The following is a 26033-nucleotide window of genomic DNA, read 5'->3' on the forward strand; positions in this document are numbered from 1 at the left end:
TCTCTTGGATTGCTATGTTGGCTCTACCACAAAAATGACCATGGTTACCGTTAATGGACAGCTGCTCTCATCAAAATTCTTCTTCTTCTAATTAAACATTCAAAAGAAAAATAAATTGAAAGAAGCATATTAATTAGGACACTGGCCCAGTCATTCGGTAGACAAGTAGCAGGCAAATTAGACATTGAGTTTTCCACCCACAGCACAAAGAATGCCCTGAATGCAGCCATCTGTAACCAGTTATAAAGTTCTTTCAGTCAGAGCAGACTAATTGCAAATGCAAAACCCTGTTTATAAAACTAACATTAAGGTCTTTTCATGGACTTTTATTGAGTGCTAATAGCTAATTAAAAAAGACAAACTTAGAGTAATCAAAGAGCATCTTGACTATCACAACAGTTTCTTGTTGAAGTCATTCTATCAGCAGTGTTGCGGAAGGTGGTGGCTGCTTTTTTTTGTTGCTTTGCTTTTAGAGTCCTATGTCCGAAGGATGGCCGTGAACAGAGCAACTTATCCTGAAAACAATCTACGGGAAAGATTGTCAAAAGTAGTGTACGGACACTCTTGGTTCTGATCCTTTGATACTAAAAAAACTAAACCCCAACCCACCAGACTCAGTCACACTGATGTATTGATGCATGTAATCAAGCTAACATGGTAAACTAACATGCTGTTATTGATGCTCTGTGCAAGTTAGTGTGGTGACCTTACAATCTAGCTCAAAGCACTACTGTACCCTAAATACACAATACTCAATGGAATTTGCTGTGTGATTTTAAGTAATTGTCTAATGTTTAGACACTGTGAAAACTGTGAAGTGAGTCGAAGATAAGCTGATCTGCAAAAAGGCATAAAGTTAAAGATGAAACTTCAACATTTTAACATCTAACATCTGCACAAATATGACCTCTATGGTACAGTCATCTGAAAGCATCTTCACTAAAAAAATTAAATGTCGGCAAAAGAACAGTAAGCCTGATGCATTTTTGACACTTGTTCTGTGAATTAATCATCATAAATTAAAAGATGACACTGGTACATTACATTAGTTATGGTGTTTTAAGAGGAAAAATGTAGAATTTAAGGAGAACACCTTTTAGCTGTTGAACATGACAGTGGATCAATCATGCTTTGGGCTTATATAGCATGCAGTAACATGGAGCAATAAAATGGTTGCAAATTACTTCAAAATTCTCGGGGTTATTGTAAAACCGTTCCTGGTGATTCAGAATCAAATCCAGAATGGACTAACTCGGTGTAAGCTGAAAGTTGTTAACATGGCTCACACAATCCTTCTAACATAAACACCTCAATCTGTTAATCAGGAGAACATTTTAAAAGAATTGTGACAAAAGTGTTTACAAATTGTGATAAATGCCAAAGGAGGTGTCCCTAGGACCAACCATAATGAGTACCCTTTTGGAAATCAGGTCATCTCAAATTCCCTTAGTAACACACTTACTTCATTTTGGTTATGGTGCCTAAACTTCTGCATCCAGTAGCAATGTATCTGATTAAACTAATTAGATATGTTTCATGCACATTGTTATGATGTTTAAGTTACAGTTTTTTGCTCATGGATTTTTTTAAGAGAAGGAATAATGTTCTTTGTCATCGTGGGCTGTATTTGTTTCCATTTCACTTGTGTACATTCTGCTGAGGAAAAATAACACAATCTTTCTTAGATGTAACATCTTTGATGATATGTTGTCGACTCCGATTCCTCGTCTGATAGATGCAGTAGCTGTTCGCACTGACTGCAAGGTGAACACAGGGACCTCATTATGTGACAACAGAAACTAAGACTTACACACAAATAAAATCATTTGAAGTTGCTTTTCTGCTGCTCCTTTTTAATGAGCTCTAACTGACCGATAATGAAGAAAAATCCAAGAGCAGGACACAAACCCATGGGACGACAGTGGATCAGATACAATCATAAATTTGAAGGGTGAGGGATTGGCTCCAGCTGGAAAATAGGCTGCCGCGTCATTGATCGCGGCACCCAATAATGACGAGGAATCCATCACTGACCGGGGAAGAATATGTTCTCTCTGTGGCTAAAAAGGTGCCTGCAACAGTGCCCGCTGCTCATTACAGCCTGAATGACTGTCCATATTTTGACCATTATCTTTATGGAAACAAGCAGAAGGTGTCAGGAAGTGCAGGCGGTTGTGGTGGAAAAATAGACAGGACAAAAATGTTCCATAAGGCAATTGAAAATATTCCTGGATAAAACTAACATTTGTCATCTGAATTTGGACAGATGTCACAACAGAAATACAAAAAATAAGCAATATAACAGTTAAAATCAGACAGCAATGGGAAGACATACATGTATTTGACTTTTAATTTCATAATCTTGCTGCCGATGAAATGGTTTTTGTTACTTCTATACCGTCTATACTGTTTCTGCTTAAGCTTTTTATAGGAAAAGCTGCTGTGAAAATGACACATGCTGCTGTAAAGTAATACCATCATTGCATTGAAAGTGCTGCAGTGCTGTAACTTCTGGCAACAGCACATGGTCATTACTGCTTACCTGCAGGAATTTCTACTTTCACCATCTCTTTCAGCCATCTGCCATCTTACCCCTAAACTCTATCCCTTATACGTTTATATCTTCGATAAAATGCATTATTAAGTATCTTCGTTTTCCCCCTCCCTTCTCGTTCTTCCTCCTCTGTACCCCTGCTTTCTCTCTGGAGTGCTCCTGTGCAGTCTAATTAGAGCCTCTGGTATAGGATGTCATTATCTCTCTGCTGTTCCTGGCACACTGGGTACAGTGCAGTACTGTATCAGCAGAGGCGTATGGATGCCTTGCCCAGCTCTCAGCGCAACTGCATGCATGCACATACGCAGTAATTGGGGTGGGGGTGGAGCGGTGGCAGTGGCATTCTCTCCATCTCTGAAGTAATATGTGAGCATGTATATGTGACAAAAAGACTGTAATAGAAGTTTTATATGTTTCATGAGTGTTGTAGTGCAGGTAAGAGCTTCAGGGCTGTGAGTCTGAACACTGAGTTGTACTAAAAATTTAATTTGTGTCCTTGTCTATCAGTGCCAACCGCTGCCAGCATTTGGCCCATTACTCGCCTTGTTAGACACGTACTGTTACTCTGTTATGCACACAGACGTTCATATCTGCACACACGTGGGTATGCGTATGCAATCTTCTTCAGTGCCATGCCTGAAATACACAGACAGGAGTTTTACACTTTGCATAGAGTAACTGAGGAGTAAATACTGCAACAATGATCTTTCCCTGTAATGCTTTTTGTGTGCATACGTGTGACTATGAATGATTCAGAGAAAGTCTGAACGTTGATGGTGCACTCTTATATTTCCTGTGGCCTTGAGTTTTAAAGCAAATGAGTCAGAAGGACATTTCTGAGGGAAAACAAGGGCATTAGCGGGAAATATGCAACACGTAAGAGTATGCCAGATAAGAACAGCTGCTGTGGCCATGAATCACAGTCCAACTAATGTTATCAGCGAGTCATATCATAAGCCAGTGTGTGTGTACCAGAAGAGGCTAGTACATAGAAGAGCAAGGGGCTCCTCTGCTTTGGAGAGGTAAAGAAAAATCTAAGTAAACCATTAATAAATCTCAATATAATTTAGAATAGAAAAATATATCTTATCATTTAAAGTCTCTTTCTGTAAGTTCTTAACCCCCAAAAATAAATGAAAATTGTTTTTAAATTGTACATTTCAAAGTTTATGCCACAAAACAATCTCATGGTTTTAAGATGGCTTTGCACTTGATCCTTCACTAATTCCTCATTCACTGAATGGGGATGAAGGAATATTTCTGCCAGCCAACAGCTGACACCGGCCTTCCTTATTTACCGTGATTCTGTTTACGTTATGCTCTGTTTAGCTCTTCAGATATCGGGGTAATTCAGCTGTAAATGTTTGAACCAGAGAGCAGTTCTAGAAAGGAGGAAGCTAAATGATACAAAATCACATGCAAGTGGAAGTATTAGAGTGGTAATTAATAAGATTTCTATGGCTTTCATCAGTGCTGAAAGGAACTGCTTGCTGGCCAAAGATCAGTTCAGGTGCTGAGTGATACTAAATTATCTCTAAATACCACATACACTATTTAGCCACAACATTAAATCCACCTGCCCAACATTGTAAAGGTTTTGCTTGTTTATTGGGTGTGACATAATCAGTAATACATTAGAGTACCTAGAAGACTTTTTTGGGGTCAATGGTAATGTGTTATTATGTAGAGCGATATTTAACAACATCACTCTGTGCGTTTTGAACAAAGAAAAATGAATCAGAATTCTTGAATCAGTCTGTGTCTTTTCTACTCCTCAGCAGGCAGACAGTCCTGCACATGTCAGTGTGCACATACAGCTCACTAAACTAACAAGGTGGCAGACGTTTTTACATTGTGAAAGTTCCGACGTTATTTTCAGTTTCTGGAAGAAAAGAAAAAGTGTCATGACAGTGAAATGTATATTGTGCCTGGGTGCTAAAAAGTGTAGCACCGACAGGATCATGTCGTCGATGTTATGTTGTATTCGGGTTTTCGAATCCATGTGGGACAAACGCGCCATAAAAATGTTAGTAGCACAATTTAGCAATGTTGGTAACGCCACAGTTACCAACTCCGCAGTTGGTAGGTGATGAAAATATCTCATATCCGCAGAGTACATTTATCATTTCATGTCTAAGCAGTTTGCTTAAATTAGAATAAGATGCGTTGAACGCTAATGGGGTTCATTTGTGATCTGACATCTGTCTTGAGCAGAAACCCCCAAGTGTCACTGTTTTTTTTATGATTATGAGAGGTGATTTTATTTATTTAGTGATTGTTTTAATCATTAATGGTTGGTTAAGTGATGATAGTTTTTTTCTCCCAAAAGGTAACAAACTCATTTCCTAGATTTCTTTCCGCTTTGCACAGACTTGAAATTCACATCAATTCTAAAACCCATAGTTTTCGATCAGAACACTGCATTGTTGCACGCTAATCAATGTTGTTCACTTCACCTGTCAGTGTATTCAATTGTGTCATTTAAATTTCTGAATGGAGTATAAAGTTGTACATCTTTAGACCGTTGCAATATGAAATAGTTTATTTCACCTCAACATTCTAAATCACTGTAGAAAAACAGTGACCAAACCCTTTAGCTTGTTGAAATGCAGAGCTCATGATACTTTGTGTCCTTGAAAGAACTGTTCTAGCTATAAAAGTCAAATATTCTATAAAAAGGAAAAAAAAGAAATGGGCCGACGTTATTTGAGAAGTAGATTTAATGCGCTCATGAACTGAAGTTGAACGAGCGTCTTAGTTCAAGCCATTACGACACAGATGAGCGGTTGTAACGTTTGTAAAAAGAGGCTTCTTCCTGCCCTGCCGCTGCAGCCTCAGGAGACTTTTAATCCTGTAACATTAATGCAGCACAGGAACCTCTTTTAGATAAGGAAGCATGTCTCGTGAGTATTAGGGTTGGAGTAAAGGTGTACTTGTGTATGTGTGTATGCAGGGTTAACATCCAGAAAGCTAGCAGAGAAAACAAAAAGGGGCTGTTGCAAGCTTCAGGGTCAAACTGCACGGCAACACTATTTCGTCAACGTTAACTCTCCCTGCTTCTCTCTCTTTGTCTGATCTACCCAAGTCCCTTTCTCCTACCCTCGTTCTATCTCTTTCTCCTGCGCCTCCTATCCTTCTGTTCCTTCTGGCAAAAGTGTGCTGATTAAAAACATGGGCCTGACCCCAAGTAAACCCTTCTGCCTGTCTGTCTGACCCGAGCGGGGGGTACACATCCCCCCTCCCCCAGCCACAAACACTCACACCAGAATATTGCTGACAACTGCAGAGAAACCAACATGCAACATAAAAGCCTCCTGATGCAACCCCTGATCTTGCTGCATGAGTGCAGGAATACTAAATGGGCACAACTAATTATCAAGAAAACCCACCTCAATAGAAACTGAGAGGGACGGTACGGAACACAAAATATTTGTTAGCTGAAGAGCTGTTTTTTGGTCATCAACCCAGCTGATGGGTACTCAATTTTATCCCCATGTTATTTTACGTGGCACTTAGAAATTTAGCTTTCATCGACTTTACAGTTGGATGGGAATGTGGTTTATGTCACTTACCTTGGAGCGCGGCGGAGCGCGGATGTACCATTTACAGTCGACGGCTTCAGCAGCACCAGCCTTCCCATCTCTGGTGATCTGATGAGACTCAACAATACCTTCTGGACCAACCATGTCATACTGGCAGGCTGAAACACACACATTCATAAACACGCACAAGCACATGGATACACATGCATACAGGTCAAGCAAGCAGACAGGACTCATAACCACCCATACCTAGCAAGCATTAGAAAATCTATGCTAATACATATACAAAAAAAACTGTAGTATTAGCTCCAGTGAGGAACAAAGAATGTGCTGAGAAAGAAAAATTGGGTGATTGTGAACAAAAGTTAGACAGAAAGGAGGAAACAGGAACAGAAACAGAGATAGAGAGAGTGTACCTACAGGGCAGAGGTGGGGGTACTCCCAAGTCTCCAAAGTCTGGGTCTGAGGAGAGAGCAGAAGAGGGGCAAGGGGGAAGTGGAGACATTCATTTTTAATGCCTAATCACAAAATGTTAATCTTTACGGCGGGAGAAAAAAATGCATGATTGCTGGTCAAATGGATAAAGTATTCCTATCTTTATTTCAGTCAAAGTAACAGTGGAGCAATCTAAAAACACTCCATCACAAGTTCTGCATGAAAAAAAAGGAAAAGTAGAAAACATTAGTAATTGGATATTTAGAATATCCAAGTAAAAATTAATTTTTTGTACCTCTGAATGAAATATTATTGTTTACAGTATGACATGATCAGATTATCAACACTGAAGCATGTTAATGAATACCCGCTAATGTCTGAGCTAGTTTTCTACAGCCGGAAGATAAAACTGAGAAGCAGAGAAATGATGATGCTTGATTTTTTTTATAAACATGTGAGGAAGGACAAAAAAATCCCTGTTGGGTGCTGATTCAAACAACTCATTGTCATCTGTAAAAAAAAACCTTAACTGCATACTGCTTTTTCAAAGACATCAGCACCAAAAAAATGCTGGAAACCACTGGTTTAATCTCCGACAGTGTGTTTACAAAGTTTGTCTATTATAATACTATAAAACCTAATTTAAATAATAGAATATTTTAAAACCTTTGTGTTAAAAGAAAAACGTCAAATGAATGTGGTGGAGAAGAAAGCACAGGATTAACTGCTGCTCAGTTAAAAAAATAATAGACTCTTTTTTTCAGAAATGATGATCCACAGCAGACTGTAGCATATTTAGCGGCATTCGTGTCATCCTTTTAAATTGTAGCAGTCTGCAGAGTTGGCTTTCAGAGCAGATGGTACCAGCACACTGAGAGGAGCCATAAGTAATAAGAAAAGGAGTCAATCGTTTACCAGCAGCTGTACCTGTGTTTAAAAAGCTGGCTGGCTATAGAGAGAGTCTTCCATTACTTTTGCAGCCATATGAGACCTTACTTATAAGCTGCTTTAACTGATTTTCTATTCTCATTCTTGGTTTTATCAAGTCTTAGTATGCCTTTAGCTAATACTGGCATGCTAACATTAAGGATAGTAAATATTTGCATGCTAACATTTGGCTATCTATTATTTCACAATAGTAAGGAATGTCATTTTTGTTTACGTTTAGACGTGATGATGACACTATCAAAACCAAAGAGCAAAGGTTCTAAGGGTGGAAACTGATAAGCAGGACAGAACGATGTTTCAATCATAAAGAGTGTTTCCGCCAGCATTGTTAAAATGTTTCAACATGGTGATATGGTAGAGTAATGAAACTCCATATTTCTTTGTTTTATTTAGAGAAAGATGGATGGATTCATACTAAATCTAAAAAAAATCTTTGCCAGATAGCTTAGAGAGTGAGGCCAAATCAAATCAAAACTCATGGTTATTCTCGGTGATTCCAGTCAGAGTTTTAATCTGTCCGAATCGCAGCTGTATATTACATACATTTGTCTAATACATTTGTCTAACACCAGATACATTCTTCTGTCAAAACTACTAATATGACTTGAACCAAGACAGCTGTTGTTTTTGGGAGGCATAATAGTTGGATTATGCAGGCATTACTTTAGGGTCACTGTGAGGTCAGCATTTACTTACAGTTCTTATGACACTGTAAGTCTTGATAAAAATACAGGAGGGATAATGTTTTCTGGGTTGGCATCTCTAACAGGAGTAAAAAGCCCTCTGTGCTCAACTTTAAGTCTGATCTTTGTTTCATTTAGCAGGTCGGAACGAAACAGAATTAAGGCTTAGCACAGATAAATGGAACTGCAGAGACATTAAGCATACTCTTAAAAAAGCTTGTTGAAAATTGTAGCAGACCATTGGGCACTATAAATCTTATCCTTAACGAAACTTTCACTCAGAATAAAATGAAATAAACTCAAAGCCAGGCACGGGCAATCCATTTAGTTCGTTTTGAAAAATAGGTTTGACGCAAAAGGTTTTAACTGATCTATATATATAATGTTGCAATGAAATACATCAACAAGGCCACTGCTTATAAGGGCTGTTACCTCCTCCTTCTAGCTCAGCATCACAGTTTTACCCAAATATTCGATGTCACTATTTCGATGATTTCCCAACAGACAGTTGTGCTATCTTTCTTCTTTCATGTCATCATTTTTGTTTATGTGCTGTGATAGGGAGCTTTGTGTTTTTGCCCATCACAGTTTAGCATATTTATAAAACCTAGAAGGCTTTGAAATGGATCTGAATTCAATTTTACAAATTAAATTGTTGTATTACAATAAGCTTTTAGGATCTGTCTCATATTTCAACAAGATGAAGGAAATACAAATGTAAAGTGTTAGCCAGAGGAAAAACAGTTTTTAGTCTTCTAGTCTTCCACATGAAACCCTGACACCATACTATAACATATAGCATCATCTTTGAACTAAAGACGTCCACGACATAAAATAGAGTCCTAATGATCCCATTTTATTCCAGCCCAGCGGCAGAGCAGTTGTGCTTTCAAAGATATGTCGTTAGCTGTGATCTCTAGGCTCCTTTCACTTCAGGACACAGGTTGCACATATAGGAAACAGCAGAAAGGCTTTACATGAAATCATGGCAGCCACTGACTGAGCTCAGTGTATAAAATGAGCCCTGATTGCACAGCATGAGCACCTTGCCTAAATGTCACAGCTTTTTTCCTGTCTGTATATACGCCCTAATTACATTCCATGTAGACATGAATCAGAGCTTAAGTGTATGTTCGGCGATTACAGCTATGGTCAAGAGGAGATTCACAGGATGTGGAGCTCCCTGTTTGTTCAGTAGAAGCAGAGCCTGTTGAATACTTGTGACAAATCTAACAAGGCTCTAGAAAACCCGATCTTGTTGGTGCACTCAGCATTGTCCAGGACTGTAGAAGATTTTTGTGAACACAAATCAGTTGGGAGATGTGAATGTATTTAAAAGTTTCTCCCAAGGCTTTTTACTGCACTTTCCTCCTGATTAATTGTTACTTTTGACAGAGGCTCAAATGACTCAATCTGTAAAAAGTGGTGCGAGGGAATACTGCCGCACTGCACTGCTTAGCTGGCCTTGGACAATAGTGATAGTGGACAATTTTTTTTCTTAATATTGTCTTTATAAGGAAAAGCCATGCTTTGCTTGGATGTAGCTTAAACAAATCTACCCACTCTCCACAGGAACAGTACTTTTCTTTATTCTCTCAAAAGAAAAGCACAGGAAGACATTTTCTGTCATTTTCACAAGAAATGGATAAAAAATGCTTATTTTATAAAATAATGTTGACAACATGCAGACATGAATTTCAGTCACTGTTCTGTCATTCTTCAGGTGACCAAATAACACTCTGCGATCATGGTGTATTATCAAGACCTCACAATAGTAGTTGTTAACACTTGTCTTGCTGGACCATGTGACACTGCCCAAGTTGTAAACTTGAAGCAAGACAGTAGGATCCGAAGATCTGCTGTCTGCAGCCTGCTGGATCATATGCTATAGATACGGTCCATGTTCCGTTCATCTGGGAACATATGCAGTAAATAGATCAAGTTCACAGCTGATTATAGCACAAGAGAAGTAGAGCAACACTGGGTAAAACAAAATTATTCCTGTATTTACCTATAATTCAATAAAGCTGGGTATCTGAAATTACAGTGTGAAATGTCAGTATTGTAGCAGAAGTTCACATAAGTTAGAGAAATAAACTTGTATAACAAAAATACATAATGGGCAAAGACATACACACAAATGTATAAATGTGTATGTATATATAACTCAACATTAGACGAAGCTCACGCACGCCCAGCCCATATTGGTAAGGAACTCAAATCATGTAGTGACAGTATGAGCTCCCACACGATGTAAAAAAACAGAAACCAATACTGCTTTAGATGATAATTTCAACATATCATAGGGTCGCTTTAGTTTTTGATCAAATATCTAGACTTAAAACTATGTATCAAAGTATACTTTGTGTTTCAGAGCATCTTAGAATCGAGAAATTTCCACACCTCTGCCTTTCAACGACCCCACAAAAGGATGGCTGTAAAAACCGTGAAAGGTTTACTCTAGAGCCGGCATTTGGTTTGTCCCTTCTGAGCTACCCTGGAAACATGCCGATTAATTTAGAAAAATAGGTAGCCCTGAATGTTACGCACAGATATGGCAATACCTGCAAATTCTTTTATTGAACACTTATTAACCGAATTTTGTATTCATCAAAGCATGTAGCACAACTTTGGTCTCATAATGAAACAGAATATTAAGAATATTACACTCTTACACTTTTGTTTTGAAGTCAATTACTTTTTCAAAACTCAAGCTGACATTTTGCTTGTTTTGTTGTAGCAGTCGATAATTCAAACTGATGAGATATCAGATCAACTAATACAAAAGGGAAAGAGAAAAAATTAATAATGACATCAGCTATAACCAGTAAAATTATTTGGCATTCTGCTTTGGAAAACAATCGATGAGTTAATAAGAAATAGCTTGACATTTTTATAACTCTAAATACAGTAGTTTCTTTCATGTTGAGAAATAAAGGAGCAGGGCCATACCACTACCCATATTTGGATTGCAAATATGAAGCTAGAACTACTATAGGAGGGGGATATCCCAACACAAAAGAAACGTCCTGTGATTTTTCAACTTGGGCCCTATTTTCCTCTCCATTGTGTCACTCTTGCGTTACTTGATCATTTCAAAAGAAAGGTGAGGCTGGTTTTAATCAGATGCAACCATTTATTGCATAAACAGCCTCACACATTAATTCATGTGCATGTGATGGGATTGAATCTAGCTTATTCAACTATTTAGATGAGGCATTTGAATTTTTTGACCATTCACATTTATGTGAGCTGGAGTACACAGAAGTAGGGTTAGGGTTAAGGTTAGGGTTAGGCCCTAGAAATGAAAGAGAGGATGAAGACAGAAGGGAGCAATAGCCAGAGGAGGATGAACCTAAACTAATAAAGACCTTGCAGCATGTCTTTTCTTCAAAGAGGTGTTTTTGTTAAGAATTTCTTTTTATGTTAAACTGGCATCCTGGTCAAAATGTTCAGAGTCAGAAAGGGAGCCTCAATGATTTGTTGCCACAGTTTGAAAAGGTGCAAAGACAAACCAAATCATTTGTTTTTAAAGGACTGTTTTAACAAAGTCCAGCTATAATGCTACTCCACTCTTCCCAAGGGAGGGTTATATTTCTGCCATAACTGACCCAGAGCTTTTACTTGGCGGAGGTCGATTACCATTATACTGTAGCTTTTTAGCCGTTGTCGGACTTGGTATTTTCGCTCAATATCAGTCAGACTTTAAATGTTTTTGTGAACTACAAATACCTAACACCAATATACAAGTGAGAAGAGGGTCCAAGATGAAAAATCTCAGAATGTTTCTTTAATAATGGAAAAAAGGGATAAAAGATAATTTAATTCTCATTAAGTGTAAACAAAATCTATCTACCAGCACTTCCAACCAGACATGGTTTAACATGGAGTAGATAGTGTGCTTGGTTATTGTTTGGCTGGCTCAGATGTCCTAGAGCTGCTGGTTTCCAGGCAACATCACTGTGGTTACCTATGAAGCATCGGCTTGATATTTAACAGACAGATATGAGAGTGTTATTGACCTTCCCTTTGAAATCTAATCAAGAAAGCTAATCAGCATATTTCACAAAATGTCAAACTATTTCTGTAAGCAAGTCTATATGTACCCCTTATAAAAGCCTCCATCCTCTTTATCTGTGTCTATGTTTCCATTCTCATCCTTCATGCCCGTGAGAGATGAGAAAATCAAAGTGGAAGACAGGTAATGAAACGGTGACCTTCAGGTCATCTACGCTGGTTGTGCCAGAGATTTATTATTGGGCTTTGGCATCACTTACCCCGCCACAATCAGAAGGCCGAGCAACCTAAGCAGAATATGCGCATGTATGGAGGTGCACACACACACACCCATACACATTCATCCATGAATTTCTCTGAAAAAGGCTTCTCTTAACATTGCGACAAAGGTCCTACTAAGAGGCTGCTCTGCCTATAAATTGGTCTTGGGTGACCCTTGACCTTTTCAGACTCTAGTTCCTGAATTTCGATCAGGTGAGCTCCACTCCTCGTGACTTCTATCACCTTCTTTGTCCTTCTTGATTAATTGATTCAGTCAATTACATGGGCTGATAAAATGATTTATGAACTACATACTGTAGTGTACTCTCTCCACTGCAGATGATTTACCCGTGTTATCTATAAGCTCGGCTGGGTCCCTCAGTGCAGCAGCACTAATAATACATAGATGTGTGAACATGACATTTCCAGCGCACCATTGTATGTTACTGCATTAAAACCTAAAACACATCAGTAACAGAAACATGTTGACATGAATAGAGTCTGCTTTCTGTATTGTATACACCCCTTTGCACATATACTCTCTTTTACTCTTAAAGCTCAACTAAGAGAGTCGCCAGTCTATCACAGGGCTACACAGAGACAAATAAGACACACAACTATACACGCTCACACTCACTCATGGGGACAATTCAGAGTCACCAATTAAGGTAACATGCATGTGGAGTACCCGGAGAGAACCCACGCACACACAGGAAGAAGCAAACTCCACACCTGGCCAGGATTGGAACCAGGAACCCTGCTGCTACACATTAAATCAATTCTGTTATGACTTTGGCGTGTGAGACCAATGAAACTAAAATACAGAATGATTTCATTGCACAGTAATGTTGGTTGACTTTAGAGGTGCTCAGCCAGCCAAATCAAAAAAATAACTGGATTACCTTTACTCATTCACTTGGGCTAAAATCCTAATCATCAATCAAACAACATTTCTAAGTGAAGAGATGGAATACCCTTGACTGGCTAAACTTATTTCTAAATGATTGAGCAGCATTTCCGTTGCTGGAAACCAGACCAAAGTCTGAGAAACCCCAGAGAAAGTGAGGTTTCCTCCAGAGAGCACCAGGAAGGATGTAAGGAGTCAGCTGATCTGTGTAGGTATGAAGGTATTGTAAAAGACCTAAACTTTACCTCCCACACAGTTCTTCTTCTATTCAAATAATCCTTCCCCACATTTAAAAATCAATAATTCTAATCTAAAACCATTTTCATAAAATGTAGCTAATATTTTATCATAATACACGAGATGTCCATTTTTCCTTCTTTATGCACAGTGCAGCCATTTCTGCCATATTAATCCCTGCATATTTTCCCTTAGGAAAACTTCAGAAGATTTTATAAACACAGCTCTGGCTTTTTCTTCAGAGGATGATTTTTGAGCAGCGTCTGAGACCAAAACTCTGAGGCAGTAGTTGGGTTTCAAATGCCATTATTGATTGCATTTAGAAGATGCAAGTAAGAAAATGTGAGTACAAATGGTAAATACTGGAGAAAAACAAGTTTATCTACCCACTTCAGGTGGTTTTTGCCTGTTTCAAAGACGACTCAATATGCATAAAAGGTAATGGAAACAACTTTGATAATTGCTTCTGACCCAGCAAAGATTAAGAGGATGTGACTAACCCACTGTTCCCATCTGAGCTGGCAAACACAACTGACTGGCGTCTTCCCAGTTATGATATAATATCCCACATATTCCCACTTATTAAAGTAATTCTTGAAGATGGGCTTTCTCCATTTTTGTATGTATGTCCACCACAGTTGTTTTTTTAATTATTTTTTAATATTTTAATTTTCCACATAAGCTTAGGTACAAACCTACAACCCTGTCTTTGAATGCTTCAGTTTTGTAAATATAATCTGAATCGCCAACTATTTATTTTTTACTCCTTTGTTGTTTGTATGCTTGCATGTTGTTAATTTGATTATGCCTACACAACGACCGTTCTTTTGTTTCAGGCATGAAGACATGACATCTGTCATCACAATATAAGAATGGAAATTGTGTGTTTTATTGTCAGACAGCCTAGTTGTTGGTGCTGTTGCCTTGGCAATGCACAGCCATGAATTTGGTTTGTGTATTTTAAAGGAGCACTGAAGGGAGAAGTGTGTTTGTTCGAATGCTTTCAATAGAATGAGACGCTCAACCTGAAAGCAGTGAAGTAGCACCTTATTGTAGTTCCATTATACAAGTAATATATACCTATTTGTACAGTTACACATTTTTTGTTCTCCAGTTCTGCTCTTCAGCACATAGAAACAATAAAGAGCTATTTATTGCCACATTAGAAAACAAATTCAAACAGACCAGTTCTGTAAAGCTTGAATATTTTGATAAGATGTCCAAAATCAGCTAAGCTAAAATTTAAATTAAACTGAATTCAAACACAGAATGTATATGTTTTTCAAAGACATCAAGAGCCTTCTTTCAGCTGTGTGAATGTAGTTTCTGTCACTCCTCCACTACTGTGAGTTCAAACTCTTAAACATTTGCAGGAGTATTTTTTGCAGTTTCAGATTTCAGTTCCCTCCAAATCTTTTCTACAGAATTTAGGTAATGATTCATTGGTGGCCTGACCTTCACTTTAAACCAGTTTTCTTACTCAGTTCTTACACACAGTCACAGGTTTTACCCTAAAATACCTCAGTAATCTAATCATTATTCCTTTGAAATGTCTAATGCTTCCAGTAAAAGATGCGACACAGCAGTATCACAGCATGTTAAGACCTCTGCCATGCTTAACTGTAGAAAGAGGGATCTTCTCCATGTACACTTGCAAAGTCACCTGTAAACAAGCAGATTCACTGCATTCCCAAAGACCTCTGCTTTGGTTCCCTCTATCCATAGAACATTATTCCAGGAAGAAGGTTCTTGCAAACATTAATATTTCTTTATCTGCCTTTCATTCAGGGCATGGGACGGTACAGGCTGATAACAGCACTCCAGATTAGCTGATGTCATCCTGATGCTCTTTAGATGTTTTGAGTAATGTTCCTTGGTATGTCTTTTTCTCAATGATTCTCTGGTGCTCTCAGACAGTTCTGCTGTTTTCACCATTGTGAGAAATAAAGTGAAAACACGTTGTATGCACTTATGTAGTAATACCACCATTCATTAGTTAATCAGGGTTATATGTACACTATAAAATAATATTTGAATATTTACAAATTAGTGTCTTGTTTAGAGTTTTTAAACTAATTCTAAAGATGATCAAAATGATGTGCTTAAAATTCAGGGGTGGCAATTATTTTGACCAGCAGTGCTTCATTTCTGGCTGAAAGTGCAGAGGCAGAGAGCCTGAACAACAGCTACACAAACAAGTACATTCTGAAAGCAAACATCAGCAGCTTGCAAATGCCAGCTCAGATTTCCTCATTACATTTCTTCAAAAACATGTTTATACAGTTGGTGGTATGACAATAGCCATTTCTGACACAAGAATTAGCATTAGGGATTTGCTGTAGAAAATATTTCTTAGACAACTGATGAATACATCCTGATTAGCCCTGTTTGGCTATGAAGCGGGAAATGTTCTTCATATATCCTTTAGGCACACACACACAGAAATTAAATGAGAAATTAATGCTGTAGAGCTGACGGGAGATGGGCATTTCTAATAACTACACAATCCCATAAGTATTGTATCCCACTCCATAATACAGGCCCTACACAATGTTTTATTAATGAGACACAATAAGACTCATTTGGAGTTGAAGAGTTGGTTCCACTGCTCCCTCCAGTATTCGCTGGTACGTCCAATGTATGTACAACTGCATATAAATAAGCTCTTGGTTATTGGTGTGGGGTATGATTCCAGGGACTAAACATGCAGCTTGTACACACAAGCAGCCCATACTCAAAGACTCAATTTCCCAGTGGCCTCATTTCCTCTCAGCTGCTCAGTGGTGACATTTAAATAAGTATCTGATTAATAATCTCTGTTTAAGTGGTTGATCAAGTTAATGAATGGTTGCCATTAATCACAGCAGACACAGCTGTAGATGGTGTTCTACTGACACACTGAAAAAGATGTACAGAGAGAGATGTAAGTACAAAGTAAAGTACAAAGTAAAACTGCCATTGCCAGAGGTCACTGTCTATGTCATATTCCAGCAGTTCAACCAGCATCCAATTCCTAAACTAAACATACATGTTACACTCTAGACTGTTCGGTTGAGTGGACAAAAGCCCATTGTGAAAATCTGTTTTGATGAAATGGTGCTTTAAAGATTAGCCGTATAGCTAATACATACTCAACAAGGCTTTGTTGACCCTCCGGATGACAACACAACTATACAGAAGAGTAGCTGTAAAGAGGACTACACTGAATCTGCAGGATACTGATATGATTCACCACATCCTGGGTGTCACAGCTGGTGAGCTGGGTCTGTGCCCCGAACAGCGATTGGCACTGATGTGCACCCCAATGTTACCTCACAAGCACCACCAGCTACACACCAGCAATCCTGCTAAGAACTGCACTGAGCTTGACTGCAGAGGAGTGAAGAAGGAAAAGGACTCTGTCTCGTGCTGCATAAAGTAATATGAGATGTTATTTATCTTAGGAAGAGTAACGCACTCTGTTTTACATTCATGCAGACTGCTTGCCTTTGACCTCTGAAGGTAAAATGTGTTGTGTAACCCTGCAGCATGAGATTATTATTGGGAAAATTCTCTTGACTTATCTCCATTCCTGCTACAACCATTTATGGTTCAAGCGCCCTTGATTAAAAGCACTTAACCCTTGGATGTTCTGGTGGAGGTGTTCAATATCCACATATATCAGTTTTAAAAAATGAGATCCTCTGTCACTTTGAGGACAAACTGTTACAGTATTTTCAGAAGCATATAGATTACAAGAACTGTATGACCCCTGTCCTTGTGTGTGAACCAACGATTCATTATGATACATTATTGATCTCTATATGGAAAGCAGCTATGGAAAAGCTCTTGAAGTGGATAGGGATAAAATGTCTTTCACAAGGACACCTTAGCAGGACAAATATGACTCTATGGGCTATCTGATTCATCATAAGCCTGTAAACCAAGAGCTCCAACAGTTTTGTTCTGTTCAACATACCATCAAAGCCCTGCCAGAAGTTGTCTGCTACACTTGTCCACACCCGACATCATGGTCAAACTTGATGGCATTCAAAAGTATTTAACATCTTTCTTACTTTTGTTTTTCCATTAGATCCCCTTTGCTAAAATTAAGTTTTTAACCTTTTAAATATGTCCGTAAGATGTTTTTTGGGTGTTACAAGACATATCATGAGCAAAATCTGTGCTATGGCTAAGGATTTCTGGTTTGAATTTGCCGAGTAAAATCAAAAGTTTCAGAAAGGTGAGGTCAGGTCTATGTTGACTATTATGACTATTATACTGGTATTTGGAGGAACCAGCGCCAACCGGTCCTGGCGACTTGTGGGGTGAGGCTGTTCAGCTAATTGGAACACACAGTAAGAAACAGATTAAAGGAGATGTAGCAAGCTGAGGAGAAGTTAGTAAAGGTTACGTGGAGATCACAGCATAAGCAGGGCTGAGCGAGGAGCCTTAGCACTTGCTGAGCCGTGGGAGTTGGCAGAGAAAACTCTCGACTGGCCCATGAGCCGGCTAGAAGGTCACTTACTGTGGAAGCCACTGGCCCCGGGAGGGCTGGTTACATAAGCATGGGAATGGCTCCTGGAGCCAGCAGCTTCTGTGGTGAGCAAAGTTCCAGTTAGCTTGTGCAGCTTGCCAAGTGCCATGGTTTCTTACTTGGCCTTGCTTTTGATGTGTGCCACTAATCCTGGGAACTGGACAACCTCTGGGAGCACCAGGCCAGCTAGTGGCTCTGAGCTAGTATATAAATTGCCACTATGATAGTTCCATGTGCATACGACTTTGTACAATTCCATATGCTTTTTTTAGAATCATCCTCTGGTTCACGGAATTATGGCACAATGTTTTTTCTTTCTTTTTTGAGTTGCGGCACTAGTTTTGGCATATTTGTTCCTGCCAAAGAGGTTATTTGGTTTGTTTGTTTCATTAGCAGGATAAATTAAAATGTTTTAGATGAAAAACTTTAACAGGGAAATACTGTAGCTCTTACAACTTAGAAGTAATTAACTTTTGATGTCAGTCCCGATCCGCATCTAGGATTCATTAATATCGCAAAATAGGCCATTTACATTTTGTCTTCACAAATGCATACCAAAGTGAAATAAGACAAACTGTCTTGACCTTACGCTTCTTAAATTTACTTAGAATATCATTGCATTGAAGACAGTATAAAACCAATATTTTTATTTTGTTTTCGTCAGCTTTATTTTATTTGTTGATATACATCCCACTTTTGCATTTTAGGGCGTATTCACCTACCTCGTTTGGTCCGGACCAAACGACCAAACGGACCAGATTTTCGTTGGTTCGGACCTTTTGGGATGGTCTGAATACAAACCACCGAACTCTGGTCCGGACCAAACAAGCGGACCGAGACCGAGCTGAAAGGTCGGACTCGGTCCGGATCAAACGAACCCTGGTGCGGATCTTTTGGAGGTGTGAAAGCAGACCGGACCTAATCCCAGACTTTTTGCTTTTTTGTACCTCGGGAGCATCCGTCGTTTGTCTGCTGCTAGGTAACAGAACAGAGCGTTGTTCTTCTAATTACTAGACCGGCTGTGGTAAAGCTAACGAAAGACCGAATCAGCGTTCTCCTCCGTAGCCGCCTTGCCCTTTGTCGTCGTTGTTGATACATTACTTCTACAGCAGCATAGTAATTACACAGTTGTGAAAATAGCAAAACGTTGAAAAAACATATAGTTTTGATTATATTAAAAGCAATAACGGCACGGAAAGCGTCCATGAATACATTCACTTTTGTACTACTACTTGTGTTGCGCGTGTCGATTCTGACCAGTAGCCGAACGACTTCAGGGCGCGTGGCTTTGTTGACATATTTTGGTCCGTTTACTGAAATGTACAGTCTGAAAGCAAACCGCACCAAAATGAAAAAAAAAGGTTCGGACCAAAGCAAGTGAACTATTGGACTTTCCTGGTGTGAATACGCCCTTAGACCTGCAATACTTTCCAACAAAAGTTGGAAAATTGTAGCTTTTATTGCATGGTGATGATAAAGGGTATTCTATGACTGAGGATTCAAAGCGTTTCAGTTGTTAATTCATCACTTTATTAGTGCAAATGCATCTTAAGATGTGCAGCGGTATGGGATTGTCTTCACATATTTAAGTCAAAATTTCTCAACACATTGGTCTGGACTACAGGCAGGACAGTCAAGTAGCCATACCCTCTAATTCCATAGCTATGCCATTGTACTGTGTGCAAAATTTAATGTATTTATTAACTGACATCCATGGAAAAGATTTAATATTTTGACTGAATTTGATTTTCTTTTTTTAAACTTGAATTCCAGCATTCAAATGTCTTAGGAAAGTGCTACAGGCCTGAAAAGCAAAAATGGATGTATATTTTCATATATGAAATGAAGTTGGCGAGACAAAACATGAAACATCTTGGGTTTATACTGACTACATTGAAATAAAAGGTGAAGTAAATGTTCAAATAATCATTTTTCTTTTTCTGCATTTCTTTTCAACTTTTTCTGATTTGCGGTTGTAAAACTGTGTAAAAGTAAGTTGGCATTATAGTATATTGTGCTATGATAAAGAAACAAACAGAAAATATGGTGTGCAATATATAGGATCATTTCAATTACATAACTTTTATTTGATCTTTATTTTGGTTCGAATAATAATATTTTGTTAGAAAATAAATATAGCCTATGTAGTTCCTCATAATAAAGCAATCCTCCTTGGGAGGACTTTTCAGCTTTTTCAGGGGGATGTAATCTCAGACTGCTCTTGTTTAAATCCATTATCTATTTCATTCATCTATCTTCTCAATACCTATTAAATCTGTATCCATCATTACTTACAGCTGCTAGCTACTGTAGTTATAATATACTTTTTTAGTTCGCAGACATTTCAGTATCCTGAATGTATGGACAAATATTTTCATGATTTATTTGAGCTATTCCATGTAGCCTTTGGCAACTGCAAAGCATCCTCTTAGGTACAAGTACCCCATGGCGGAAATGATTGATGTTCTGTGCTTCAAACTGCTCTAATCAGGAATACACAGAACAATGACAATGCATATTTACTGTAATGTTTTTAATTGTATTTTTTTGCTAATTTACTTTCTTAATAACTTTTTCTTTAGACCATTGAGCATACTGGTATTGAAGGATATAACCTTTTATTTGTTAATTAATCTGCTTGTTTGCTCATTCATCCATCTCTTTGTCCCCAGACATCACTATATTTTGCTGCTCTAACACATCCACTATTTGGAATTTAGCACAATCTGCAGTATAGGTGAAACAGTATTACAGTATCACACACTTAAAAAAAAAGTGTCCATCACAGCTTTTGCTTTGAGCATACAGCAGGGCGTTTGGTCAGTGGGCTGCAGTTTCACTTCATTTTCCACCGTTATTCCCAGAGATAGATTTGGGAATAACTGTCTTTTCTGTCTTTTTTGTGGCTGTGTGTATGAACAAAACTGCAAATGTGTGAGTGTGATTCTGCATCTCTTCCACTGAACAAGTTGTTAACTGCTCCCCTCCTTTAAATGCCCCAGGGAGAAAATGACAAGAACAAAACGCTGATACTGAGACAACGCTACACGAGCACTCTGTGAAGAATGTCTCCCGTCCAGTGTGAATAGATGTGTGTGAGTGTCATTAAGCACTGATATACTGCAGGAGTGTACGGGTATCTGTCGCATTTTTCCACCACATGGTACAAATCGGCTCTGTTATTTTTTTTCATATTTACTAGAAATAAATCATGGCTTCTGTAGTTTCAAGTCATTTGGAGCTTAAACCCCTGCTAAAACAATGGAAAAGCCACTGTTGTTCGTCTTTGCTTATTTGTAAAGATAAAACAGAGGAGGAGGATCAGTGGTGAATCAATGGCTCGTAAACTGGTGTAACAAAATCAACCGAATGACAACTGTGTTGTTGGTGAGAGTGGTGCGTTCTGCTGCGCCAAGCTAACTGTCTTGAAACACATCAAAACTTGTGAATTGCAAACACAAAAAAAACATTTCTTCTCATTTTGAGAGAAAATATGTGAACAAAGTAATGTTTCCCTTGAAATGTATTCACTGCTGCAAAGTTGTATAGGAACAAAATTTCTTGGGGAAAGAATTAAAGTTTGGGGGGCTCTGATCACGAGCACTTGTACGGTGCAGCAGCTGCTGGTGTACTGATTAATGTCCGACAGTTCTTCCTCTTTCACAAAATTCAATAAGGTATGTTAGTGTGTTACCTTCATATCTGTAATGACCTTCAAAAGCAATAAACTTTCTGGGATTATCTGAAATGCATTTTGCTTTTCTGCATGGCAGTCCCTGTTCTTTAAAGTCTTTTTGCCATGGGATTAAAATCTTCTTTGAGTAAAGATGCACAAAACCTAAGAAATTACCTCATGTGTATCACCAGCATACCACACACACTGGTGTCTATGATGACACTAAAACTATTTGTGTTGCGTTGTGGGAAATGTAAGCATTGTTTTCAAACACAGAAGAAGAAAGAGCAGAATGAACGAGATTGAGAAAGACAAATCTTCTACTCATTCAAAAAACTTGTGTTTTTTTCCACCAGCTGTGAATGAAACAGTATTGTAGCAGCACAAAGCTGAACAGATGGATTATTGTTTTAAAAGCAAAACGTGACATGGATCACATAGGAGACTGAAACATGACTGACTGCTTTCAAATAGACTGTTGTGAAATAGACAGGGGTGTATAATTCTGATATTTTAGGTAGAAATACATTAAATTAACCCCCCCCCCCTCACACACACACACACACACACACACACACACACACACACACACACACACACACACACGCACACACACACACACACACCTCTATACTACACTCCAATGAGCATGTTCGTGTGAATGACAGTGACGGTTTATCAGTGCAGCTTGCATATTTTGTTTTCGGTGATAGGGAAGATGATTCTGTAAACTGTTTATGTGTGCCTGGGTGTGTGCACTGGATGCGTTGATGGTTCAAGTGGGGACCCACTCCTGATAGCACAGTTAGCTGTCCCGAGGCATCACAGGTGCTTCTATCTAAGTGACGCCTCAATGACGGACACATTCCATCCAGGTTCCATTTGGCCAACCATGCAATAAATCAACACAGCATCCCCACTCTGCCGCTCATTACTGCACACAGTTTCTGAGTGGCAGGGGCAGAGGGTGAGAGAGAGATACAACGACATAAAGGGACACGGCAGGAACAGTTCTGCTGATCTGCAAACAACGCCCCGCAAAGACAGATAACCAAAGATTCTGATTGCTTTTTTTGAGACGGGGTTCCATTTCCCTGTCAGGAAATTATGAGAGGTGGCACACCTCTGTTTCAATTTTCAGTGCTGCTCTGCAGCTGTTTTAGGGGGCCCAGGAGGGAATCAATGGCTCACAGACTTTTCTATGCCAACAACAGCCTAGAATTTGACCCAGTGGGGTGATAAACTGCAGGAAAACACACTTAAGGGAGTAGCCAATACGAACACAAGTGGATTGAAGGAATGGATGCTGAACAAATCGTTCTACTGTTAACATGGGTTAAGATTAGAAATTATGTGCTTCCAAGGTAAGTGTTGAGTGTAATATTAAGTCTAAAATAAACTCAGAGTCAGTGACAGTTAAACAAGCAGAGTGAGGAGCAAATAGTAATGATTGGAGAGAACATTTAAATCTGTAATTGTGGAGAAATACTGAGAGACTAACAGGAAGCCTTGTTGTGTGAGAAGCACATTAGCAAACTGACACAATGATGCAAATTGAGATTTTACATTCCAGCTCTGCAGTTCCCTGTACTTTATCTTCACTAAAGTGACAAATTATTAAAGGCACCATAACAGCTGCATTAGAAGTATTACACAGCCAGCACAGCTGAGTAGCTCAACAACAGCTCAACAGGAAACTTGTCTTTAGATCAAATGAAAGAAAAAGCTACAGTGTTAAATCCACAGCAGCGTCAGCCATGCTGGATACATTCCCAAAATTCATGTTTCCTTTGAGAACAGAATCCCTACAATGAGCTAGTACATTAGTTACTTCTAACGTGTTTCTAAGAACAAAAATGGCAGGCTGTGGTGCGGTTCACTGCTGCACAAGTGGAGGCTGACAGACTCTGAACATGGAGCACTGAGGAAACAGCAACAGCAACATGGAACAAAATTTAGATTTTGGTACAACAATGAATTAGAATAAGTCTGATGAATTAAAAAAAATGCATTACTGTAAGAATCTTTGCACCAGTGATGATGAATATTTCAAATTAATCACAGAGATGAGCAGAGGAATCAATTAAAAAAAAAAAAAAAAGATTCTAAGCGATCTGAAGTCAGAACTCACTATACACATCAATGGGACTCAAGGAGGAGGCAAACTGTTGGCTCATGTGTTCTTTGGAGTAGCTTTATCAAGTCTGATAAATCCAAATATCATGGCAACTTTTGGAGAAATGGTTATTTAGAGGTTTTGAGAGAAGAAAAAAAACTACTTTTTTGCTTTGTTTCTGCTGCAAAAAAGATATACAGTAAACATTTGGGATCTATTGTAAAAAGTTCAATGCTTTTAGTCTTACTATTAATGAGAATTTGAGCGGCTTCTTTGTCACATCTATTGCTTCAAATGTGCTGAGGGTTTTTACTCGACCAGTCCACAGAAGGACCAGTTTAGACACAGTTTAACAAATGGATTCTTATACTATGGAGTCATAATGTTGTAAAATGAGCAGAATGGGGTTTGGCATTGTTGTGCTGAAATAAACTAGCCCATCTGTGAGAAAAGCATAATATGGATGGCATCATATGTTGCATCAGAAAATACATATGTCACAAAAATGCATATTATCATTCAACGTTAATTGTACTTTCACATTTTTACAAGTTATACTGGCCATATGCACTAATGTATCCCCATTTCATCAAGGATGTTGGCTTTTATACTTTGCATTGATAACATGATGCGGTTTTGATAGTGCTGCCAACTTTGCAGATTTGTCACCTGATTTAGTGACTTTTTAGATGCTCTCAGCGACAAATCCAGGGAATTTTCAGGACAAACATTAGCTCATCGATAGAGAAGAGAATCCTCAATACTGCTCTGTGAGGGCAGGATCCAGTGGTCTGCTGTGTGTGACCCCTGCTGTCTCGTGAGTAGCAGCCGCTGCACCACCACTAAGAGACGTTTATAACTCAGAGAAAATGTCTGAGATATTCTGCCACTTCTATCTTTGTCTCAGAGGGATTATAATATGTGTATATATAGCTGAAATCACTGCACAGACCAGTTCTTTAACTTAAGTGGATGGTGGTTTTGTCAGATGACGCTGTGCTTACGCAACTTTATAAGAGGAGGATTCAGTCACACTTTATTTTTTTAACTGCCCGACAACAGTGACAGAAAAACATGTGAATGCGCGCGGGTTTTGGCTGTATCAAAATACAGCACGTGTGAGCACAGATAATAGCAGAGGAGAAAACAGATGTAAAGGGCTGAAACCAAGCAGGATGTGAATGTGACGCGACGGCGTTACAAATAAGCTAATTAGCATATGACCTCATCTGGCAACATTTAGAGACTTATTTGTTCTCTTTAAAGTAGGCTTTGGCTATATTACAGTAGAAATAGCAGGGAACATTGCTTTGATCAGTAAAAAAAAATAAAATACAAGCTTCATCCTCTTTTATTCTGACCTCTGACTGCTGGGGACGCCGACTTTCAAACTGTGCATATTATGCAGCACTTGCATTTGTGAGATAATACTTGTAATGCTGGTATCTTCAATTGGTATTGAAGACAATCGATGTATAGGGATGAATGAAAGGGCCCATTTTGACTTCTGTCGTAATTCCTCTTGTCATTTGATCAAACTAAAGTGGATTACTTTTCTCCTTTGTAAAAGCACTGTTACATAATCATGATTCCATCAATAATAAAGGTATATAAGATCAGGTTGAATTGGATTCAGTGGTTTTTATATCCTTTCTACAAAGTTGTAAGCTTAAAAGAAATTAATCCATACCCTTTGTTCCAGGGTTGTTCCTAAGTGCCATCGCCTTACTTTGGCTTGCCTTTACCCTCCCCGACTCTTTATGCAGCCTACTTCCAAAACACTTAAGCATGATAAATTTTGCAAAGAGCCCTGATTATGCATTAAGGTCATAAGGGCCAGAAAATATGTACACCAGTCAGCAAGATTCTCTTGGAGTGACTACTCGACAGAGTGACTGGCAGAAAGCTGCCAAAATTGGCTTTGCATTCATTGGATGATGAAAACACAACAGATCACAGATTGTGTCACTTTTCCAAAAATGTCACATTAAGTATGAAATGGCATGAAATTGCCAGATAAGTAATCATTCAGAATGGTTCAAGACAGTGATGGCAGACATCCAGCCTGAGTGCTTTCTTTGCTGCACAGCATATTTTCAGGACACAGTGTTTAAGCCCAAATGAGTAAATAGAATCAGCAG

General features: G+C 38.7%; 1 protein-coding gene across 7 annotated transcripts in view; it reads right to left on the reverse strand.

The window, feature by feature from the left end:
- The window catches only part of neto1l (neuropilin (NRP) and tolloid (TLL)-like 1, like), a 91455-nt gene that overhangs the window by 20275 nt on the left and 45147 nt on the right, over positions 1-26033 (reverse strand). For all 7 annotated transcript variants that reach the window (XR_012767700.1, XR_012767701.1, XM_075452144.1 and 4 more), the window contains exons 5-6: positions 6517-6558; positions 6127-6254 (exon numbers count right to left, since the gene is read on the reverse strand). Coding sequence is in view for 5 of the 7 variants with exons in the window: in XM_075452144.1 (XP_075308259.1) it covers positions 6127-6254; positions 6517-6558 (170 nt within the window). In the remaining 2 variants the exon portion in view is untranslated. The remainder of the gene's footprint in view (positions 1-6126; positions 6255-6516; positions 6559-26033) is intronic.

This window comes from Odontesthes bonariensis, chromosome 20 (assembly GCF_027942865.1).
Source record: "Odontesthes bonariensis isolate fOdoBon6 chromosome 20, fOdoBon6.hap1, whole genome shotgun sequence".
Lineage (NCBI taxonomy): Eukaryota > Metazoa > Chordata > Actinopteri > Atheriniformes > Atherinopsidae > Odontesthes > Odontesthes bonariensis.